The sequence below is a fragment of the Falco punctatus genome, assembly GCF_963210335.1.
Source record: "Falco punctatus genome assembly, chromosome: 5".
In the NCBI taxonomy this organism is placed as follows: Eukaryota; Metazoa; Chordata; class Aves; order Falconiformes; family Falconidae; genus Falco; species Falco punctatus.
Genome location: NC_137584.1, coordinates 46,666,689 through 46,688,356, shown reverse-complemented (window position 1 = coordinate 46,688,356; position 21,668 = coordinate 46,666,689). Strand labels below are relative to the sequence as shown.

Here is a 21,668-nt window from a genome sequence, read left to right as displayed (position 1 = left end):
TAGAATGGACTTGATATCTTCTCAGTCCCTGACATCCTATCTTTATTAAATGAAGCAGAACTTAATGCTGTGTCAGCCCAGCTGGTGGTTGTGCAAAATCTTTGTTCTCCGACATGTTTAAGATTAGGCATATGGAACAAGTATCTGAGATCAAAAGGAAGGAAATAATTTAAACAAAACCCAAATATCTTGAATGCTTTTCATTTACTTTTTCTTCCTCTGTCCTCCTAGGTTAGCCAACTGAAGATACTGTTGCAATCTGTTCTTGATCAGTGGAGCATTTACAAAGCAGCTTATGAAGAACTGAATAGCTACCTGACAGAAGCCAGATATTCTTTGTCTCGTTTTTATCTTCTTACTGGTTCTTTGGAAGCTGTGAAAGTCCAGGTTGATAACCTTCAGGTGAAAAGAATACCATGCTTCTTGGCATACTAAGGATAGATTCAGGGATTAATTTTGTACTTATTGCATGGATGCAGATAACTATACATACTGGTTCATAAGAAATGGAAGTACAGACATATTGGCACATTAAAATCACATGATATTAAGAGAACACATTATCAAATAGCCATTGCATTTCTCATTTTGCAGAAAAATAAAATAGTGATAGTTGTTTACTGTTAAGATTTTTGATGCTGTTCTTTAAATTTTGAGCTGTGCTGTCAAATTGTTAAAAGTTTTAAGTTGTGCTAGTGACCATTAAAACTAGCTTCTCACCTGCTTCATCAGGCTTCTGAGCTACTGGTACATGTTGAAATTGCATTTTAACACACATACCCCCAACCCTGTGGTTACAGTGGATTGGAGACCAAAGAAAATAATGTTCCAAAAGCTGAGCTACTTAAATGTTCAGGTGATTTTCCACTGTAATAAAAGTGTAAAATACAATGAGAGTCCTGTTATAAAATTATAATGTAATATTAATTGAAATAAATTGATTTTAATAATTAAAATAGAAAATATTAAAATCTTTGTTCTAGTACATAGAATAACCTTTTATTTCGAAGAAAATTGTCTTTGGAATCAAAAATAATTATGCAAACATTTCCAGGTGCTTAAATTAACAATAAATTGTTTTGTTAGTATTTGCCAGCACATTTAAGTTTACATTAACATTTAAATATTCTGTGTGATTTGAAGTCAAGATGTATGTACAGCCAAATTCCCTAAGTATGAACAGCACTTTTCAAAGTAAAATTTAAAGGGCATCCTTTAACGTGCTTTACAGCCACTCTTCTAGGTTTTCATTTTTTTACATGTCAGAGAGGAAGAGTCAGTAAAACAACAGGCATAGAAAATTACATTTATTGCTTATGAAGATTTTTACTATACTGTTTAATCAGGTTGAGGTTTGCTGGGCTGTTTAAACTCACAATATGGATAAAAATACTTAAGAGTAAAAAAAAAAAAGGAGCTTTTCCCTGCCAGCAGTACTTCAGCGTGATAAACAAAAGACCAAGAACCTTATTCTCAGAATAAATCCTTTTATACTGTTGCTTTTTTCAACTTGTTCTAAACATGAAAATGTTATTAAATGTATTTTCTTCCATTTCTGAATCAGTTCCATGCACTTACTCCTTCTGTGCAAGAGTACTTGTTTAGAATAGTTTCTTTTACAAGATTTTTACATTTTGCGAAAAGATTAGTTTAAAATTTGATTTTCACTACACTGGTATTGAATCAAATGAATCTAACAGCAGCTGTTACATTATAAGCAACCTTCTATTTAAATGAAACACATAATACTGTATTCAAAACTGTGTATTGTAATTGATACATAGTATTTTGAAATGTTTCTACATCATGCCGTTGGAATACCTGATGTATATTTTTTTTTTAATTATTCTATCTGTTTTAGAGTCTACAAGGTGAATTGGAAAAGCAAGAAAACAGCTTACAGAAGTTTGGTTCTGTGACCAATGCACTGTTGAAAGAATGTCACCCACCAGTGACTGAAACACTTACCAACACTTTGAAAGAAGTGAATATGAGGTAGAAAATGTCTGTGTGTTGAACTTTACTTTCAGTGGTAAATAGGCATTTATCCATTGATCCAGTTTTCCATCTTTTCTGTTTTTGTTATAATTTAATTATTTTGTGTTTTGGGGGGCTTGTGGGGCTGGGCAGGGTTACTCCTTTTGCCAAGGGCTGGAGCAGAACTGTCTCATTTACTACTGCTAATAAAAGAAACATTATTTTCTCAAACAAACCATTTGGATGTTACTATCAGCAGTTTTGCTGTATGCCGTGCTGCCAACTGAGATTCATAAGTGTCATGCTGGAAAATAATACTGCACTTAAAAGTGAGAATCCTGTCTGAAAATTGTTTGCTATGCATGCACCAGGTTCCCCAGATTTTAGGTTGCTGTTCCTAGTTGTAGGAGCAGCATGATAGACAAGAGGGTCTGTGCCTACACCAGTAGTTTGGCAGACAGCTTCCCCAACTTTAATCCAGACCAGAACTATTTAAGGGTTTACGCAGAGAAGCTGCAGAAAGGCAGGATCCAAAAGCAAAAACTAGTTTTGTGAAAAGTTAGGGTTATTTTGAAAACACATTCATGCCAAATTTATTTTAAACTGCAGTCCATCCTGCCCCAGAATCCTGAAGTGGAGGGAGGAATTTATCACCTAATTTCAAAAAAGATACTGTAGGATTTGACAGTTTCAATGATGAGTGGTGAAATTCTCACTTCATCATTTTTGTCAGGAAATAATGAGGTAATTTGATAAACAGCAGCACATCTGAGAAAGTACATGTTTCTGGTTGCCATTACAGCCAAGAATTCAAAGGGTGATTAGATTTTTAATTGGATAATAAAAATATAAAGAGTTTTAATAGGTCTTGGGAGTATTTTAGAAGAGAGTTACACAGAGCTTTATGACTTTAAATATTCTGTTGGGGTTTGGGAGGAAATTGCAGCAGAATTGTTTACACCTGTTGTGGGCCTCTTGAACCCTTGCAGAAATCTGGTACTGGCGGTTCATGGTCAGTCACGAATGCTCTGTGCAGTGAACCAAAGTGTGCTGAGTGGAAATAGCAGGAGGTTCACTTCAAAAAGTGCAGTCCAGCTCTGACCTCAAGCATTAATATACAGCATCCAAGACGTAGCACAGATCAGACCTGCTGTGACAGGTCAGAACAGCCTGTCAGCATGTTTCTTGCATTCCTTTTTGTTTTCCACGAATGTCTGGATCTTGATTATTACTAAATTTCTTAAAAACCAAAAGTTCATGGGAAACAGCTGAGAGGAAGAGGGGCAGGGATAGTTCTTGTGGTCTCCAAGGCTTTGATGATTCACCCAGTCTCTTCACCAGGTGGAACAACCTTCTGCAGGAGATTGCCGAGCGGCTGCGTGCGAGTAAGGGCCTCCTTCAGCTGTGGCAGAGGTACAAGGACTGTTACCAGCAGTGCTCTTCCACAGTCCGTCAGCGGGAAGACCAGACAAATGAACTCCTGAAGACTGCCACCAGCAAAGATGTTGCTGATGATGAAGTTACTACTTGGATTCAGGACTGCAATGTATGTTTGGTTAAGCTTTGCAGGTTTTCACAGCTTTGTGGCCTAAAAATCACAACAGGCTCTCTGTTACTAAACTCTATACTTGGTGTATTGGAAACTTGCGTACAAACACATTTCTTTTTAGTGATGCATCTCAGGCACAGGAGAGAGCTTTATGCCTGCTACCCAAATCTCATGAGTTTCTCATACTTCTCTTGTGATCCCTCCATTATTTGTGCTGGTGTTTCAGAAGCTTGTATCTGAAGTCCTCTCTGGAGAAGGTGGACGAGTTATATTGTTTGATTCAGTCTGAAGTCCCTGCTTATTGAAGGGGTTTTTGCTTGGGAAGACATCCCTCCCAAATCTACTGAGTTCCTTATAATAGAAAGAAGCAAAAATCCTTTGATTATATTCCCACCAATCAAGGCTGTTCAATTTTTCTGAATGAAAAGAGACTCTGTATGTTCTGGGGATATCTTTATCCTTCTTTATGGAAAGGCACCGTTCACTCTGAAACTTCAAGATTCTTCCTTTTCCCAGACTGTGTCTCAAAGCAGCAGGATAGTTTATCTTCTATCCGTGGTTACATTTTGGTTCTTTGGAATTTAAGTTAATGTTAAAATGTTAATTGTCTTAGTGTAATCGAAGCAATTGCAAGGAGAAAAATGGAAGACATTAATGAGCTTTTCGAGCATTTGCTGCCATAGTTGTCTGGACTGGCAATCCAAATTATTCAGTTCAAATAATTTCTTAATTACCTCTTGTCCCATATTTTAAGTATTATGTTAAGCCATTTTAAAAAGTTGGGGTTTGTCCCTCCTGGTAATTCATAGCAGGAAGAAAAAAAGGAGGTCTTGTCAGACCTGAATTGATCCACAGTGAGAGCTGCCACTGCTTAAGAGCAGCATGGCAGTAGATTCAAAAAGTTTGTTTCGGCAAATATTGCCCCATCAGTAACTCAGTCTTGCTCAAAGGTAGCTGAACAGTCACTTCTTTCTGTTCCTTTGCGCACAGGTATTTTGCCATGTTTTTGTTATTCTGCACATAATTTTCTTTTCATACAGAGTGTGAGTGACTGCTCTGACATTGAAATACAGTAGCAAATACAAGTTTTTCATATAGTGGTAGAGCACAGTCATTCCATTCCTCCTTTAAATCAGGGGAGGATGACATCAGCAGAGTGCCAGGCTAACTGTTCATATCTTTATTCAATGTATCGCGACAGGATGTACTCACGGATTTGAAAACAGCACAGGAGTCACTGGTCGTTCTTCAAGAACTGGGAGAGGAGCTAAAAAGCCAGGTGGAGCCTTCAGCAGCAGCAGCTATACAGTCTGATCATCTGTCTCTGAACCAGAATCTCTCAACCCTAGAACTGGCTCTCCGCAAGCAACAGGCTGTACTTCAGGTATGCAGAGAGTGTTTTCAGCCCTTGAATGTGATCATCCTGTGGTACCTGGAAACACGTATATTAGCTACAACTGCCTGGGAAAAGAGGGTGGTCTTGTTACTTGTTCATCAGCATTTCCTAGATTTCCATGGAAGCCAAAGCTGAGAGTGGAAAATATGGTCAAGTCCAGCATAGAGACCTTGTGAGAAAGTCCAAATTCTGGGAATATGATAGCAAATCTTATGGAGGAAAGTGTCTTATCTGGAATGCCAAAGGGACCAAGCTTTCTACAGATAGTAATAATGCTAACAGATGGATTTACAGCTACTGCACCCCTGAAGAAAACCTCTTTCCAGCTAGTTCTTGAGCTCTAAAAAAAAAAGAGACATTCTGAATAATTTTGTAGAATTAATTTTTATGGTTCTTGTTAATGTCAGGGACCAGGCTAACACCTACCATTTCTGTCAGAGCCTGTTTGGTAGATGTTGCTAATTGCGTGTCATCAGGGACTAAAGAGCAAAAACGTAGCAGCAGAATGTGTTCCATAGGAATTATATGGATGGTGAAAGCAACAAACGTAGTGACTTCTGTTTGGGTGACAAGAGGATTTACCCAAGAAATCCAGTGTTACTTAGAACGTGCTTATAACATCACTGTGCTGCGAGGGGACAAAACATAAGAGTTGTTTTCCGTTTCAAATTGCAATAATAGCAACTAGTGGCTCTCTCTGCTGGCAATAAATTAAGGAGACGAGTTAGTTTCATAAAAAAGAACTTAGAGAAGGTTATCTATTTCAAGGCAGAGATATTTAACGCACTTTGTTGCAGTGTTGCCTTTTTGCTATGATCAAAAATCCTCTGTTCTAGCCTAAAAAACCCCAATCATTCCACAGTCTGTAAGCAAAGCAGCAGTTAAACTTGCCTCTAGCCTATACAACTGTTTTCAAATCTACGATAAAAATAATCAGGAGCATCATGTCAATATGGATGCTATGTGGTCAAAGTTCTTAACTGTAGGTCCTTTTCTATTCAAGGCTGGAGTGCTGGACTACCAAACCTTTGTCAAGAACTTGCAAGTCCTTGAGACCTGGGTAACAGAAGCAGAAGAAATACTGAAAGGACAGGATCCCAGTCACTCATCTGATCTCTCAGCAATACAGAGTAGGATGGAGGAACTCAAGGTGACTAAAAAATGCAGAAAGTATTGATTATTTTTTTTTCTGTTAGCCTGGTTATTTGTGGTACAGTGTATGCACAAATATCATATATGCTTTCTATATATGTTAAAGGCCTGTCACTCATGCAAACTGTAAGACTGAGAACCTAGAAGTTTGATGGCAGTCAAGGAGTGATTGTCCATGTTACTTTGCCCCTGAGTAAAGAGGAAAAGGATGGACAAAAGTGTTTAGAATAAAATTAATATAAATTCAAAATGGGAATTGGAATTTTAGCAGTTTGTGGAAGTTTCCTTCATTTTGTTTTCTCTCTACTTTTTTGAATTTGTGCAATTCCTGTCTCCGTGGTATTTAGTTTAGGGATGAAGTCGTGTATTAATTTTGCACCTCTGATATACTGAAGAAACATTCATACTGCTTAGTGTGTGATCTCCATTTGACCTACTTCACTCTTTTTTGGTGGGGCTTCCCCCTCCCGCCCCCTTCTTCTTTCAGATGCCCTGACAGGAAGTTGATGAACTTTGCCAACAAGGCTGCTTTTGTCATATAATCTTCCATTATTTTTCTAACAGGGTTAACTATATACATAATTCCATTTTGGGCATGCTAAAAACCAGAATATTTTCCTAAAATAGTGAATAAGATATTTCTGTAGTGTGAAACAAAAAACTAAAAATAAAAAATTGAATAAGTTCAGTGGGAATTCACCAGCCTAGCATTCAGGCTAAGAAACAGGTAAAAAGAATCACTTTTTTTGACAATATAAACATATGGCTTCAAAGACTAGTGTACTTTTGCAGCTCTGAGCAGTAAATCCCCAATTTAGCAAAACACTTCAGTGCAATTGAGTTTACTTCCCTGTGCACATTTAAACATGAACCTAAGTCTTCTCTTTGAGACCAGAGGCTGAAAACTGGAAGGGCAATTTTTCCCTGGCATAGGGATTTCTTGCCACTTGGTGGCAACCAAGCCGTTCCAAATTTAACTGAATGCTAGTTCATAATGTTGCAGTCTATAACAGTGTCATTACTGAACTTTCTAGTTATTGCTTTTATTGTTTGTTGCAGAGTCAGATGTTGAAGTTCAGCAGCATGGCCCCAGATTTGGATCGTCTTAATGAGCTGGGTTACAGGCTTCCTCTGAATGATAAAGAAATCAAAAGGATGCAGAATTTGAACAGACATTGGTCTCTGATCTCATCTCAGACTACAGAGAGGTTCAGGTGGGGACAGTTAAAGATTGTTGGATGGTTTTCTTAGATTACAACAGCTATATAAAAGTATACCTTTTGCAAAGAGAATGTTTCAGATATTTCATTAACTAAAGTTCCTCTTCTTTGGTGTACTTATAAGTAAAGAGCAAAGCCAGTGAGCTGAGATGTTGGTTTTGCCACAAATTATCAGAATTTGAAATGAGGAAGGCTGTTACTTTACGAAGTGTTGACTAAATAAATTGCATGAGGCAGCTGATTGGGAAAAATGTTACCATCTAATCTGGAATTCTGCTGGAAAAATTAGTGCCAAGACTCTCAACACTGTGTGAGAGGAGGAGACCTTACCTGAATCTATCTATCTTTCTTTCAGTAAGCTGCAGTCTTTCTTGCTGCAGCAGCAGACCTTCTTGGAGAAATGTGAGACTTGGATGGATTTATTAGTTCAGACTGAGCAGAAGCTGGCAGCAGAGATTTCAGGAAACTACCAGAGCCTTTTAGAGCAACAGAGGGCACATGAGGCAAGTCATCCTCTGTATTTATACATAACTGTAACGCATACTATTTATACGTAAATGGAATTCACATTCTTTTGTGGAGTAATGTGATAGTGTGTCTTGAATTGAATTACATTTGCCTGCACTGTCTGAGGATCAATCTTAACTTAAAACAGAAGCATGCAAATGTGTCAATAATACCTAATTTGGGGGAGGACTTAATTATCTGTCTGCATTTGTGTATAATGTATCAGTACACCTATGAGTGCTTGTCCTCTACATTTAAGTCTACTTCAGATTGGTTCATACCAAAGAAATCAAAGTTGTTATTAGTTTTCCTGTAGAACCTAACTATTCTTATGTGATGTGGCCCTTTGTCTTAATCCTAACTGGAGAAAATCCCACTTAGTCTGATTTTATTTGTTCTTAAATCACCTACATCTACATCATCTGAAGAATATGTTAAAGGAAGACTTTTCTGTCAAATACTGAGTTACACAACTTATCATGGGGGCTCCATTTAATAACATCTACTTGGAGAACAAACTGATTGGATCTTCACTGTGTGCTGGAGTGGTCTGTGGTTTTGTAACAGATCGAGAACTAGCCCAGCTTTTGCATCAAGGAAAAACTGATTCAGAGTTTTTTACTAGTGAATGCCTTTTTGGTTCTTCGGTGAAGTCTAGTGATGAACATTTTTTCTCCACCCATATTGTTACTGCCAAGAATTCTGGTAAAGATCAAGATAAGTCAATTTTCATACCAAAGCTCCCATGTGGCCACAGTAGTTTCAGTTCCCACAACTTTTTCAGCTGACCTGCCCAGAGATTCAGGCCAGATCACACGGAGAGTCATGTCCTTCCCCTCCTCTTGCCTTGTATCTCACAGCACAGTGTTTGGATAAATATTTGATAGCAGAAGGTAATTCACAACTGTATTTGCTTGCTTTAGCATACATTTGCTTAAGCATTTAACTGTGTTTTCTTTCACAAATGTCATCCATTTAATTTCCTCTTGGTGCCGCCAGCATTAACTGGACAGTGTCTTTCTAAGTTGAGAGATACATCTCAGGTCTTTGAGATTTGAATGTCTGGAAATCATTACCAAGTGGATAATGTCCTACTGTTGTTCCAGTCATAGATTTTTTGAAGGGGGTTAATGGCAATCTTCTTGCATTCAATTGTCGTGAGATCTCAGCTTAATTCTCTCCTGCAACCTTGATCTGGGCAGTTAGCTCAGATGGGTGTTACTCAGGCGCTCTGTTGAAGTTTTTGTTATTATAGCTATAAAATCATCTCTCAGCATTTAGAGAACTAATACCTGATTTTCTAAATACTGCAACTCATCCTAAGAAAATGTTGTGAAATGCATCTTTTTTTTGCATTTTTTTTTTTATAAAACTTTTTGGCATTTTATATAGTGTAAATGTATTAAGTACTCGGTGTTCTTTGCAGTGCCTTCTGGTACTCATGAAGAATTTTCTTTCCATGTCGCTGCTGAAAGGGTCAAATCTAAACTTTTTGAAGTGAATTTCCGGATTGTTTTGCTTTGTATTTTTGAAGATAATGAGAAAATATTCTGTTTCCACATGCGTTCCCAGAATGTCTCCAGCTCTGTTACCAGCTTTCTGATCCTGACTCACACCTTTGCTGGTGTTTATTCAAAGAGGACCCCAGCGCCCACAATGGTTTTATTTAGAAATAACTTCCCATTGTAGTTTACAATTCAGCAACATGGACATGATACCTTTTTCAAATACCTTGCACTAACCCTGCCATCTGCATCAGATAAGTCTGTCAGGATGATCTTGTAGTCATTCTTGTGCTATTCTCCATATCCATTTGCAAGCCTGGTACATTGCTTTGGACTCCCGTGCAGTGGCAATGTGCTGAGACAAGCATTTGAGAAAGTGCTGGCAGGGGAAGGGGACATCCCTTGCCAACTCAATTACTGAAGTTTTTTTCAAGTATTATGAATTCCAGCACCTACCCTGTTTTCCTCCTTCTTTAAATTGCTATTTCTGTGGTTCATGGTGATCTACATATAAGAGGAAAGTTGGCAAGTGGTCCCACATAATGGAGTATCCCTCTTATGTAACAAGACAGTGTACATGCAGAGAGCAAGTGGGCGTTAACAGAAATTACTCTTCTTTTGGGTAGGGCTTGAATACCTCCACTCTAAGCAGAGTTCTTCATGCTTGATAAGCTTTTGTTTTACCTATCCTCTTAAAAAAATACTAGAATTGTCACTTTTGGGGGTTTGGTTTTGTTGTTTGTGTTTTGTTTTTTTTTAACCAGTTGTGTTCCTTTTAGTCTCAATCTGTAAACAATGCTGGTAGATGCTGTTGCCTCCTGTGATTCATCCATGCCCCTTAACTTGTCAGAAATAGATGTGGCAGGAAGTAAAATTTCTGCCGCCTTGCTCAGCTTTCCGAAATTCTCAATCCTGCAGTATTGTGGATTTTTTCATGAGATAATAGCGCAGATAGTTTTTCTCTGGTTCAGGCTCAGTCATTCACAATAGCCAGGGTATTCAAAATACACTATCAAGTACTTCTGCAAGGAAATTAGACAACATTGTTTCTTTCTGTGGGAAAATTAATGACCTGGGTAACATTTTCAAAATTATCTCAGTGGTTCAGAAAGGCAAAATATAATTTTGAAAAATTAGTCCATCATCTAGACGTCCTAAGCTACAGACAATGTGCTTGAGGGATTTAATTGCGCAGGTACCAGTGGGTATTTTGCTGGCAGTTGTAGATGCAGGAATTGCTACATCACAGTCTGAGCTGGCAGGAAGCCAGATGGCAGGTGTGTAATCTGGATTTGGGGTATAGTGATCTCAGTTCAGGCAAGGATGAACTATCGACTGCAAACACCATCACTAACAAAAGAAAAAAAATACCAAGCTTCACACCAGTATACTCTTTCTTTTAATCTCCCTAAAAACTTTTTGAACATGGAGTGGGTCCAGTCCTGAGCTGATGCCTAGGTGTACCTTCATCAACATAAGAATATTCCTGAACATCTTTATCTAGAGACATGGTCCATTACTAAAAAAAAAAAAATATTTTGAAAAATAAAATTAAGCAGTATATATTTAAGTCATCTTTGCTTAAGTAGTGCTTAGGTATTTTATTGTCTTAAATAATTTAAGTAATAAGGGAGTTTTAAAAGTATTGTGAAAGTTTATTGTGACTAATGGAAAAAATTGGAAAATAAATTGGAAAAATGGGAAGTGGAAAACTGATTGCTAGCTTATATACATGGTTGACCGTTTCTTTTAAAGTTCTATGGGCAGCATAACATTGTATCAAAAGGTTTTATAACACTATCACACACAATCTGTGCATAAATTCAGTCTAGCAAGGTAAAGGGCTATAATACTCTTAAGCATGTCAGAAAATAAAAAGTGTCCTTTCTGTCCATGCAACCTGTCTGGATTTTGTTGTAAATTATAGTGTCAATCACACAATTGTACTCAGAGACATAAAACCTAGCTCCTGTTGATATTATTTAGCTTTTTAATAGTTCTTTTTAAATCTCAAGGAATTAATAATAATTATTAGAAGCAGCTAGTAACTCCAGCAATGAGATTTTTAATTGTTTTTCTGTTTAAGTCTATGACAAAACCATTGAATAAATTCAAAATGAGAATAAATACATGAAAATTCATTTTTACCAGTGCATAGGGATCAGATAGAATTAAAATATAAGATCTTGTTTTAACATCCTTGTCTCCTGTACAACAGCTTTTCCAGGCAGAGATGTTCAGCCGCCAACAGATTTTGCATTCAATTATCTCTGATGGGCAGCACCTTCTAGAGCAAGGACAGGTGGATGACAGGTAGGCATTCCTGTGTTTTTCCTGCTGCTCTTTATGTGAAGTAATACTTAGACTAGTGGGAGGCTTCCAAACAGAGAAGATAGCAGATGTCAGGTTTCAGATCATGGTCTTCTGAGATAGAAGTTAGTCACTGTGGTTAAGCTATTAATTAGCCAGTTCTTAAATAAGACAGTGTTCTTTAGCACGCTATGGTGTACGTGAATGTGTGAATGCATTTGGGAATACAACAGCCTTGAGGCTGCTTCTCTGACAAATATTTGCCTTGGATTATCAAGCATGTTACATATATGTCTATTTTTATGTACTTTCAAAATGTCACTTTCACCAAAGGAGCCTGCAGTGACAGATTCAGTGAGTTACACTTGATTTATGCCAGCTGGGGGTTTTCCTCTACCAAGAGGATTCCCTACTGCCATTTAAGAACACCTGCAGCCTAAATGTGATAGAACAGGAATCCACTGCTGTCAAACTTGTGATCAAATGAGTGACAATCAGTGAAACACCAATGGCTTCACACTTGTGCATATGCACTGACCTTTCTAAGAGTATCATGGTCCTAATACAAAATTAACTGTTTATTGCAATGTGAGAATTCTGTTAATGCTGTATCTTATGCCTGCTTTGAGCTCTTCAGTAAATCTGGGGGTAAACTATGATTTTCTATGAATTTTGCTAATTCAAACTGGTAAAACCTGTGGGTTTTCTTTGTATATTTCTGTGAAGAAGGTAGAAGAGTTTTTGTGTTAAGGGTTTAGGGTTTTTAAGGTCTCAGTAATTGGAGTCCTTTGATTCTTCTAGTACATGAAGTGTGAAGTTCTCATCTTCAGTCAGCTATCATGAGACTTCAGTGCTTTTCTACTAGTGTTTCATAATTGACAGCCAGAAAACATGTTCCCTTTCCCTTCAGTTTATTGAACAAATAGATCAAAGTATGAAGGTTACTATGTATTTTCATTGATTGATTGATTTATAATAGGGATGAATTTAATCTGAAGCTGACTCTTCTAAGTAATCAATGGCAAGGAGTAATTCGCCGGGCACAGCAGAGGAGGGGGATCATTGACAGCCAGATTCATCAGTGGCAGCGCTATAGGGAGATGGCAGAGAAGCTGCGCAAGTGGCTCATGGAAATATCCTGTCAGCCAGTGAGTGGGCTAGGCAATGTCCCTATCCCATTGCAGCAAGCCAGAGCACTACTGGATGAAATGCAGGTATGTCCAGTGTGTTTGAAGAGAGGAAAAAATTCCTGCCTTTTTTACAGCATTCATCTTTTAAAACATTCTTTAAGATGTATTAGATTCAGTCTGTCTGCTTTGCAGAAAGCAATATTGGTTGTTAGTTCCTTTTTAGAACTGGCGTAGCCTTAGAAGCAGCAGTGTGTGATGGAAATGCAGTTACGAGTTCATAAACAACACACAACAGATAACTTACTGGGCCCTTTCTCTTCAGCCTTCTTCTGTTTTTGCGTTGTAACTAATGTCACACTGAAACTGTCTACATAAAAAAACAATGATATCCTGTTTGAGGAATGTATTCTAGCTAAAAAAAAAGGATACCTTGAGTGTCCCATATTCATGTGAGGTTAACAGCATCTATTTAGGAGCTTGGCATCTTCAAGCTTTTTGGCTGGAAGATAGATATAATAATAAAGCTTGAAAGCGTAATAGGCTCTAGAGGTATTATTTCTGTTTAAGAGTAATAGAGATACCAATATTGATGGGGAGAAAGAAGTCTTCCATGTCTTTTTCCCCTTGGAAAAATTTTGTGAAGTTCTGCTGCAGTAAATGATTGTGAAAAGGTTAGGGTAAAGCGTTTGGGCAGTTGCTCATGCTTAAGCCAAGGTATGCAATCCATTGAAGTATGGGCTTGAAAATGAATTATACTGAATTGCTAATTGTAATTAAAAAGACAGAGCTGACAGAAAACTTAATATTTTCAGCTTAAAGAGAAAGTTCTCCTGAGGCAGCAGGGTAGTTACATCCTCACTGTGGAAGCTGGGAAGCAACTGCTGCTCTCTGCTGACAGTGGAGCAGAGGCAGCCCTGCAGACAGAGCTTACCGAAATTCAGGAGCGCTGGAAAATAGCTAGCACCCAACTGGAGCAACAAAAGAAACAGCTTGTTTTACTACTGAAGGTGAGTGTGTACTTCAGCAAGTTCATGATTTCTCACTTAAACTCGGTTGAAGAAAAACGTTCTCAAGGGATCAGCACAAATACAGGAATTGCATATACACTCCGTGACCTCTTGATTTCATTTCACCACCTCTGAAACTAGAAGTGGTAATACTTCACAGTAGGCTGGTATTTTACTTGATATCTGTTATATTGATATTTCCAGAACACTGCCAATAAAGGCTATTCCTACCATCCCTATTTTCAACATAGAGCAAAAATGTATTTTATTTTGCACAATGCTGGTTAATTTTTATACATACTTGTATTGGGTTTGCATGGCAAAGTTTTGGTAGTGGGGGGCTACAAGGGTGGCACCTGTGAGAAGCTGCTAGAAGCTTCCCCCATGTCCGATGGAGCCCATGCCAGCCGGCTCCAAGCCAGACTCACCACTGGTCAAGGCTGAGTCCATCAGTGATGGTGGCAGCTCCTCTGTGATAACATATTTAAGAAGGGGGAAATAAAAACTGCACAACAGCAATTGCAGCCAGAGAAAGGAGTGAGAATATTTGAGAGCAACAACTCTGCAGACACCAAGATCAGTGAAGAAGGAGGGTGAGGAGGTGCTCCAGGCGCCGGAGCAGAGATTCCCCTGTGGTCTGTGGTGAAGACCACGGTGAGGGGACATGGTGAGTCCCCCTGCAGCCCATGGAGGTCCATGGTGGAGCAGATAGCCACCTGCAGCCCATGGAGGACACCACACCAAAGCAGGGGGTTGCCTGAAGAAGGTCACAGCTGGACCCTGTGGGAAGCCCACGGGAGCAGGCTCCTGGCAGGACCTGTGGACCCATGGAGAGAGGAGCCCGGACTGGAGCAGGTTTGCTGGCAGGTCTTGTGAGCCTGCAGGGGACCCACACTGGAGCAGTCTGCTGCTGAAGGACCACACTCCATGGAAGGGACCCACGCTGGAGCAGTTTGTGAAGAACTGCAGCCCGTGGGACGGACTCATGTTGGAGAAGTTTTCGAGTACTGTCTCACATGGGATGGACCCCACACTAGAGCAGGGGAAGAGTGTGAGGAATCCTCCCCCTGAGGGGGAAGGAGCAGCAGTGACAATGTGTGACAAACTGACCACAACTTCTATTCCCCATCCCCCTGCACTGCTGGTAGTGCAGTAGGTGCTGGTAGGGGAGGAGGTAGAGAAAAGAAAAGCAGGAGTAAAGTTAAGCCCAGGAATAGAAGGTGGGGGTGGGTAGTGGTGGCGGATGGAAGATGCTTTAGGGTTTGGTTTTATTTCTTATTATCCTGCTCTGATTTGGTTGGTAGTAAATAAAATTAATTTCCCCAAGTTGAGTCTGCTTTGCCCGTGACAGTAAATGGTGAACAATCTCTCCCCCTCGACCCGTGAGCCTTTCATTACATTTTCTCTCCTGTGTCCACTTGAGGAGGAGGAGTGACAGAGCAGCTTTGGTGGGCACCTGGCATCCAGCCACAGTCAACCTGCCACAATACTGTATTGAAAATTAGGCCTGCCTTATTCTCTCTACATGCCAGTGTCAAGATCTGTCTGGCAAAGTAGTAGTCTGTGTTTCCTTCCAGTGTCTTGAGTATTTGCTAGTTTAGATAAACTTCTGTGATCTTGGAGAAGAGAGCCTTGAACTTTATTTTGTTGTAAGCAATGTCCAGAATGTGTGCTAACCTCACTTCGAGTATTGAAGGTGATAGGCTGGAATTTAAATTTGGTCTGTTTGTTTTTCCCTTTTACTCATTCTAAGGAGGATAATGAAAATTGGACTTACATGAATTACTAGAATAGGGCAAGTGCTTTTAGAATAGTTTCAGGTCTAATAGAAGTACAGAATTGTGAACACTTTAGTTTTGCTTGTAAATAGCAAGAAGCAAAGCGGTCCAAGCAAATGAAATACTATTTTGGAAAAGTTCAGATAAGTAGATTTTTCTTCCTTTTTCAGGCATTGTTCCTCATACCTCAGCTTCTAGTGGAGGAGTTATGTCAGGAAATTTTAGTCATGAAAGCCGTTACCTAGGGAGACCAAAGGCTTCTGTGGTGTTTTGTCTCAATGAAAATATGGAACTTAACGCTTGAAGGTGAAGAAGTAGGGCAGTTACCATGCAAATTGCATAAATCATCTCATAGATACCGAACCTTCATTACATTACGCTAGCTTGATCTTAAATACATGACTTTTTAGTGGTCTTCTGACCAAATGGAAAGCACAAGTGGGTATCCTAGAAGTGTATGTGCTGTATTAGGAACGTCACCAACTGTTGTCTTGTAAGGCCATATTACTCAGGAGAGAAGAAAGAAGACACTAAAGAGGATTTTTTTGCAAGACATGTTGTTTGTAATTCTTCATCCTGAAGATGATCATGAAATACTGGCATAGATTGGAAAAAAAAATGGAAAGGAGAAATACAGAGGCAGTGGTAGGAGAATATCTTGAAACAGAAAACTAAGAGAAAAAAGAGAAACATGTTTTGTATTTTCTGGTATCATACAACTGGCATTCTTTATGGGTTGACTGGCTTATTAGAGATCTGTCTATGAGTACCTTTTTAGTAGGCTTTAACAAGCAGGTAAGGCAGGTAAAACCTTACTGCCACATGACTATTGGTACAGTTTAATTTGCATTGAACACATTTAAAATGTTGGAAAGTATACATATACTAAAGCTGGGTGTAGCTGCTGTAATCATAATTTAGAGGAGACACTGCAGGTACTTCAGTCTGACCTGAATTTGCAGTATCCCCAACCACTTTTTTTTTTTTCTGGAGATTAATGCACCTGAATGGAGCTCTTGTCAAAGAACAATGGCATGTTTAATACAGGCATTCAAGAAAGGAAGTGCAAAATAATTTTGGCAGGAAGATGCTTTTCTGAAAGGATGGAGTTGGATCTAGACAATGTTATAACAGGAGGCTTTGGCTTGTGTATTTCTACTATCAGAGACCTACACATAAAAATTTGTGTGACTTAAGCTCTGGGACTATGAGTATTAGAGGAGGATTTCAAGGCATGTTGTTATTATTATGAATTTTTTTTCACTATTTAGTGGTTAGTTAAGCAAATCAACTGACATAAGTATAATCCAGATCTGAATTGAAGTCTAATAAACATTCTGCCTTCAGGACTGGGAAAAATCCGAAAAGGGCATAGGAGACTCCCTGGAGAAGCTAAGATCATTCAAAAAAAAGCTTTCTCAGCCTTTGCCAGAACACCATGATGAGTTGCATGCAGAGCAGATTCGTTGCAAGGTAAAGCGCTTATTCTCTGTTGGTTGTTGTCACATCTTTGCCTGCCTTTGTGCAGTAACCTCTTCCATTGTTGATAGGCTTCACGTTAGTGACTGTGCAAACCAGTCAGCTATCCCTGTGATGAGAAACTATCAATGTTAACATTTGGACAGCATAATACTTGAGCGATCTCAATGAAAATCCTGCAGGATGAACGTAGATCTGATCAAAGTGACATCAGAACAGGATCTGAAAAGTACTGTATATGTACTAAATAAATAAAACTGGTGTGCTTTTTATTATAGAAGTTCTAACTTCAAATTTAAACTCGGTATTTAAACTGTTGGTTTAGTGCTTTTTTTTTAAGGTGATGTTACTGTGGAGAACTAAGATAACACTTTTTCGCCTTATTCTTTGCAGTTCAGAAATGGATTAGAACTTACAATATTTTCAATACATAGAAGTCCAAACCAATACTTGAAATTCTCAAATAGCTTTGAACTTTAGAGAGATTTGAGTAGGATATTAGTTTGTGACTACTTGCTACAAGGCTGATGTATCATTCACTGTTGGGGAGTTACCTCTCTCATAACTCTCAAAATATCGGTACATACGGGTTTGGTGTTTTCTTTTTATTTTAAACAGGGCTGAAACAGTCTGCTTGAAATGGTGGGTCTGCTCAGATACGCCTTTAATTCAGTGGCATAACAATGCTTGTCTTTGTGCTTCATCAGCACATTCACATTTTTACTTGTTAGCAAACCAGTTGTTTTTGCTTGTGCACTTCTTTTAAGGAGTTAGAGAATGCTGTTGAAGGATGGACAGATGACCTTGTACACCTCTCTCTGCTGAAGGACACCCTGTCTATACATATCAGTGCAGATGATATCTCAATCCTCAGTGAGCGCATAGAGCTTCTGCAGAGGCAGTGGGAGGAGCTGTGCCACCAGGCAAGTATAGTACTGAACACAGATATGAGTATGCAGGCTACAAAATTGTTGGGAGAAAATCTGAATGCAGGTGTCAGCTTTTAGAGAAGATGCATGTAGGCACAATGAGATTCAAAACTGAACTCTGGCTGAATCAAGGAAAACACCTGTTCAAATGTCAAATGTTTCCTTTAGTCACTGCTGGTGTTTCTAGATCTCTTAAACTTTGTCATGGTCATGAGGTCATATATAAGCAGCCTTGAAAAACCAACAAAAAGTCACACTATTTGCTGTGGGACTGCGGCATGGCTGGCTGGGGAAAACAGAAGTAATACAGTTACCTGTGCTTCGGTGGAGGAGCTGTGCACAGAAAGGCTGTCCCCTCCCTGCTCAGCATTAGTCTGTTGTACCTTCAGTTCTGCCCCTTCAGATGTGTCTGCATTCCTATTAGTCTGAGGGTGAAATGAGCTGAGTATCATTTCATTTTTCAGGTATGTCATGCTATTAGTATTTCATGCCTCCATTTTGCACTTAGAAATCCAGGTAGTAGAGTCTCTTGCACCCAGCTTTTCAAATAATCCTGATGTTATTTATGTGATTCAGTAGAGACTGCAGTCCAGATATACCAGGGCTAACTTATGAAATAGTTACCTCATATAAGGTACCTGTGAAGGCTTCAAAAACACCCCAAAGTCAGAAAAATGCTTCACAATTAACATCACAGAACTTGTTGGGTTAGTTGCATTTCAGTGAGCCAACGTAGATACATCTAAACCATGGTGTAGTCTCTGCATGTATGTTTATGGTAAAGGAGGGAGCCAAGTAAAGGAGTTTTATCTTAGTTTTGTGTGTACTGAATATTTCAGGATGTAACCTAGTGCAACACTTTGTTCAACCGTTGCTTATTTCCGGAAAGCTGCCATCAAGTTTAGAACTGCAAAAAGGAAATGTAAGATCATGTGTATGCCCCTCTTAAGCCTAATATGGTAGTTAAAGAAAACATCGCTCTTGTTTATGAAAGAGCAGATGCAGTCTTCATCTTCGCAGCTGAAATGCTGATACAAAGTCAGAAACAATGCAGGTTACAATGGGGAGGAAGTAAGTAGCTGTACAAATGTCTGAAACTGGAGAGGTGACTGCTGCACACCCTCTGCTGCTATTTTGATTTCAATGTCCATCTTTGTCTGTCTATTACTATTCATAGTCTGTGATGCTATATACCACTGCTATAGCAATTTCTTCAACATAGCAATGTTCTCCTTCCTCATGTATTAACTATAGCATTTGCCAGTTGGATGTTTTATGCCTGTTCTTTCCTGTCAGGACACACCTCAGTCCTTTGAAATTCCTCAAGGTATCATGCCTGTTTAGGAGAAATAACTGTCTTATGAAATGAGTGTATTGGGACTCAAGTAGAGAATTGCTTATGAAAAATATAGTGTATCTTTGATTTAGCTTTGTACTTACAAATCATGCTTATGCAGAAATTACAGAGTGTTTTGGAGTTCACCATATGTTATGTATATATCTTTTGGTTTTGCTTTGGTCAAGCATTTATATAATCCTTTTTTATTTAATCTCTTCAACTAAAAATAAAGTATTAATGTACTTAACAGCATTTCATATGTGAACAAAAATAGCAAGGAATTTTATTTTTATCTTCTAATGAAACCTTTGGGTTACAGATGTTGTAGAACAAGATACTGACAGGCTACTAAGTGTAACACTTGGATGCTTCTCTCTGTGTGTAGGATGTAGCTAACAGGAAACCTGAGATTAACACGTATCTCTAAACTCACAGAAAGTCACACAAAACTTTTGCAGTACAACTCCAGCTTATTTTAATGGCAAGTAAGTGGCTGCAACACTTTTACAGGGCCAGAGGAATTCACACTGAAGCAGTTTTTCAATCATCTCTTAAATACATTTACTAGTTTGTTTTTATTTATACTCTGCAAATGCTTTAAGGTTTCCTTACGTCGACAACAAGTTAGTGAGAGACTGAATGAGTGGGCTGTCTTCAGTGAGAAGAACAAGGAGCTCTGTGAGTGGCTGACACAAATGGAAAGTAAGGTTTCTCAAAATGGTGACATCCTCATAGAAGAAATGATTGAGAAACTGAAAAAGGTACACAGTGCATGTACACTTACATGCTCTTCTTTAACTGCTTGCTTGTGTTGTGTTGCAAAGAGGATACTGAATTAGGTGAAATGGAGTTTTTACCTTACAGTGATGTTTATAAGTTCCAGTAGGACTGTGTGTATGTGCTCTCTCACTATCAGCATTTTACTGTCTTTCTTGAGGTAGGACCTCCCAAGGGTACCAGAAAATTAAGTAAATGCAAAGTCAAAAGGTGTCTGAATGGTTTACTAAATGTCCAATCAGAATTGCCTGTAGTGAGTTTAAGCATAGCAGATATATTTATGGAAGGTGTTGTGTTTTGTGGTTTGGGGTTTTTTTCATCCTGATAAAGTTTTTCATGGTTATACATCTAATATTTAAGAGGTTGTTTCTCCACGGTACCAATTACTAAAAAAATAACATTCACATGTATTGTTTTAAGGTTTCTTTAGAGTGTAGAGCAGAGTGTACTCAGAATAAGTACCTTGAGTTCTGATTGCTCTTTACTGTCCAGGATTATCAAGAGGAAATTGCTGTAGCCCAGAAGAACAAAATCCAGCTCCAGCAAATGGGAGAGCGACTTGCTAAAGCCAGCCATGAGAGTAAGGCATCAGAGATAGAGTACAAACTTGGCAAGATCAATGACAGGTGGCAACATCTCCTAGATCTTATTGCAGCCAGGTAAAACAGTTGGTTTATGTCTACATGCTATGTGGAACAGATTAATATGCTGGATGTCATGAACTTAAAATCTTTTTATTGTCTGCCTTTTCGTCATTGACTGTGAAACGAGCTTATTCTTAACCATCAACACATTTCTGTGACATTCACCTTCCTGTTTCACTTTACATTACCTGACATTTCTTCAAGAAGAGTCAATTCAAAACATTTTCTGCTAGAAAGACACAGGATCGGTTTCAGTCAGATTTAGTGAGCCTTCCTCCAGTAGCATCTTATTTCAGATGAGTGCTTAAAACTGGGCACAAATGCAGTTTTTCTAAATATTCTTGGCAGAGGAATTGAAACAGTGCATTTGTAGTTTTGGATTTTGAGAAGAGCAGTTCCAAAACTGAGTCTTAGTTTTTCTGCCTGATGATTTCTTTCACGGATGGAGAAGAGTAACTGCAGGTAGACATGCACAGTGGGCTTAAAGATTCTTACTACTCAAGGTGAAAAACATAACAGCATTTTTCATAACTTAAAGAAATAGAGGATTTTTGTTTGATACGTGAAGAAACCAATTTATTTGTTTTCAATACTTTCTATTGAGATGTGCTACAGGCTGCCGTTAACAGTGATTTTGTCACAAGTTTACGCTTCATAAAATGTACATACACTTTATATTTTATGCTTCTGTGATGTAAGGACATACGAATTAGTAATACTTTAGTCCTGTTAGTTGCAAAAGGGTTTGTTTAGTTCCATTGTCTTTTTTCATCTGTTCTTTTTTAATATGGTTTTACTGCGTTCCTGCTCTGAAATCTGTAAGCACGGGAGCAGTAAATTTTATGTAAGCAGAAGCATTCTGGTGGCTCCAGCTCCTTTTATAGTAGTTCATTTTAAAGTAACAAACACTGTATGTTTCTTACAGCACAATTAAGTCAGGAAGTGGTGTGTTATGGTTAAGGAGCCTGC

At 38.6% G+C, this 21,668-nt stretch overlaps 1 protein-coding gene across 21 annotated transcripts in view; it reads left to right on the top strand.

Moving 5' to 3' along the window:
• The window catches only part of SYNE1 (spectrin repeat containing nuclear envelope protein 1), a 316,411-nt gene that overhangs the window by 257,428 nt on the left and 37,315 nt on the right, over positions 1-21,668 (top strand). For 20 of the 21 annotated variants that reach the window (XM_080389669.1, XM_080389663.1, XM_080389667.1 and 17 more), the window contains 14 exons: positions 232-402; positions 1,862-1,995; positions 3,319-3,523; positions 4,728-4,910; positions 5,926-6,072; positions 7,134-7,288; positions 7,650-7,797; positions 11,525-11,619; positions 12,596-12,830; positions 13,559-13,753; positions 16,879-17,004; positions 17,778-17,933; positions 19,881-20,039; positions 20,548-20,714. In XM_080389669.1, the coding sequence (XP_080245795.1) occupies positions 232-402; positions 1,862-1,995; positions 3,319-3,523; positions 4,728-4,910; positions 5,926-6,072; positions 7,134-7,288; positions 7,650-7,797; positions 11,525-11,619; positions 12,596-12,830; positions 13,559-13,753; positions 16,879-17,004; positions 17,778-17,933; positions 19,881-20,039; positions 20,548-20,714 (2,276 nt within the window). Of the gene's footprint in view, positions 1-231; positions 403-1,861; positions 1,996-3,318; positions 3,524-4,727; positions 4,911-5,925; positions 6,073-7,133; positions 7,289-7,649; positions 7,798-11,524; positions 11,620-12,595; positions 12,831-13,558; positions 13,754-16,878; positions 17,005-17,777; positions 17,934-18,363; positions 19,011-19,880; positions 20,040-20,547; positions 20,715-21,668 lie in introns of those variants that run through there. The other variant, XM_080389675.1, reaches the window with a different exon arrangement.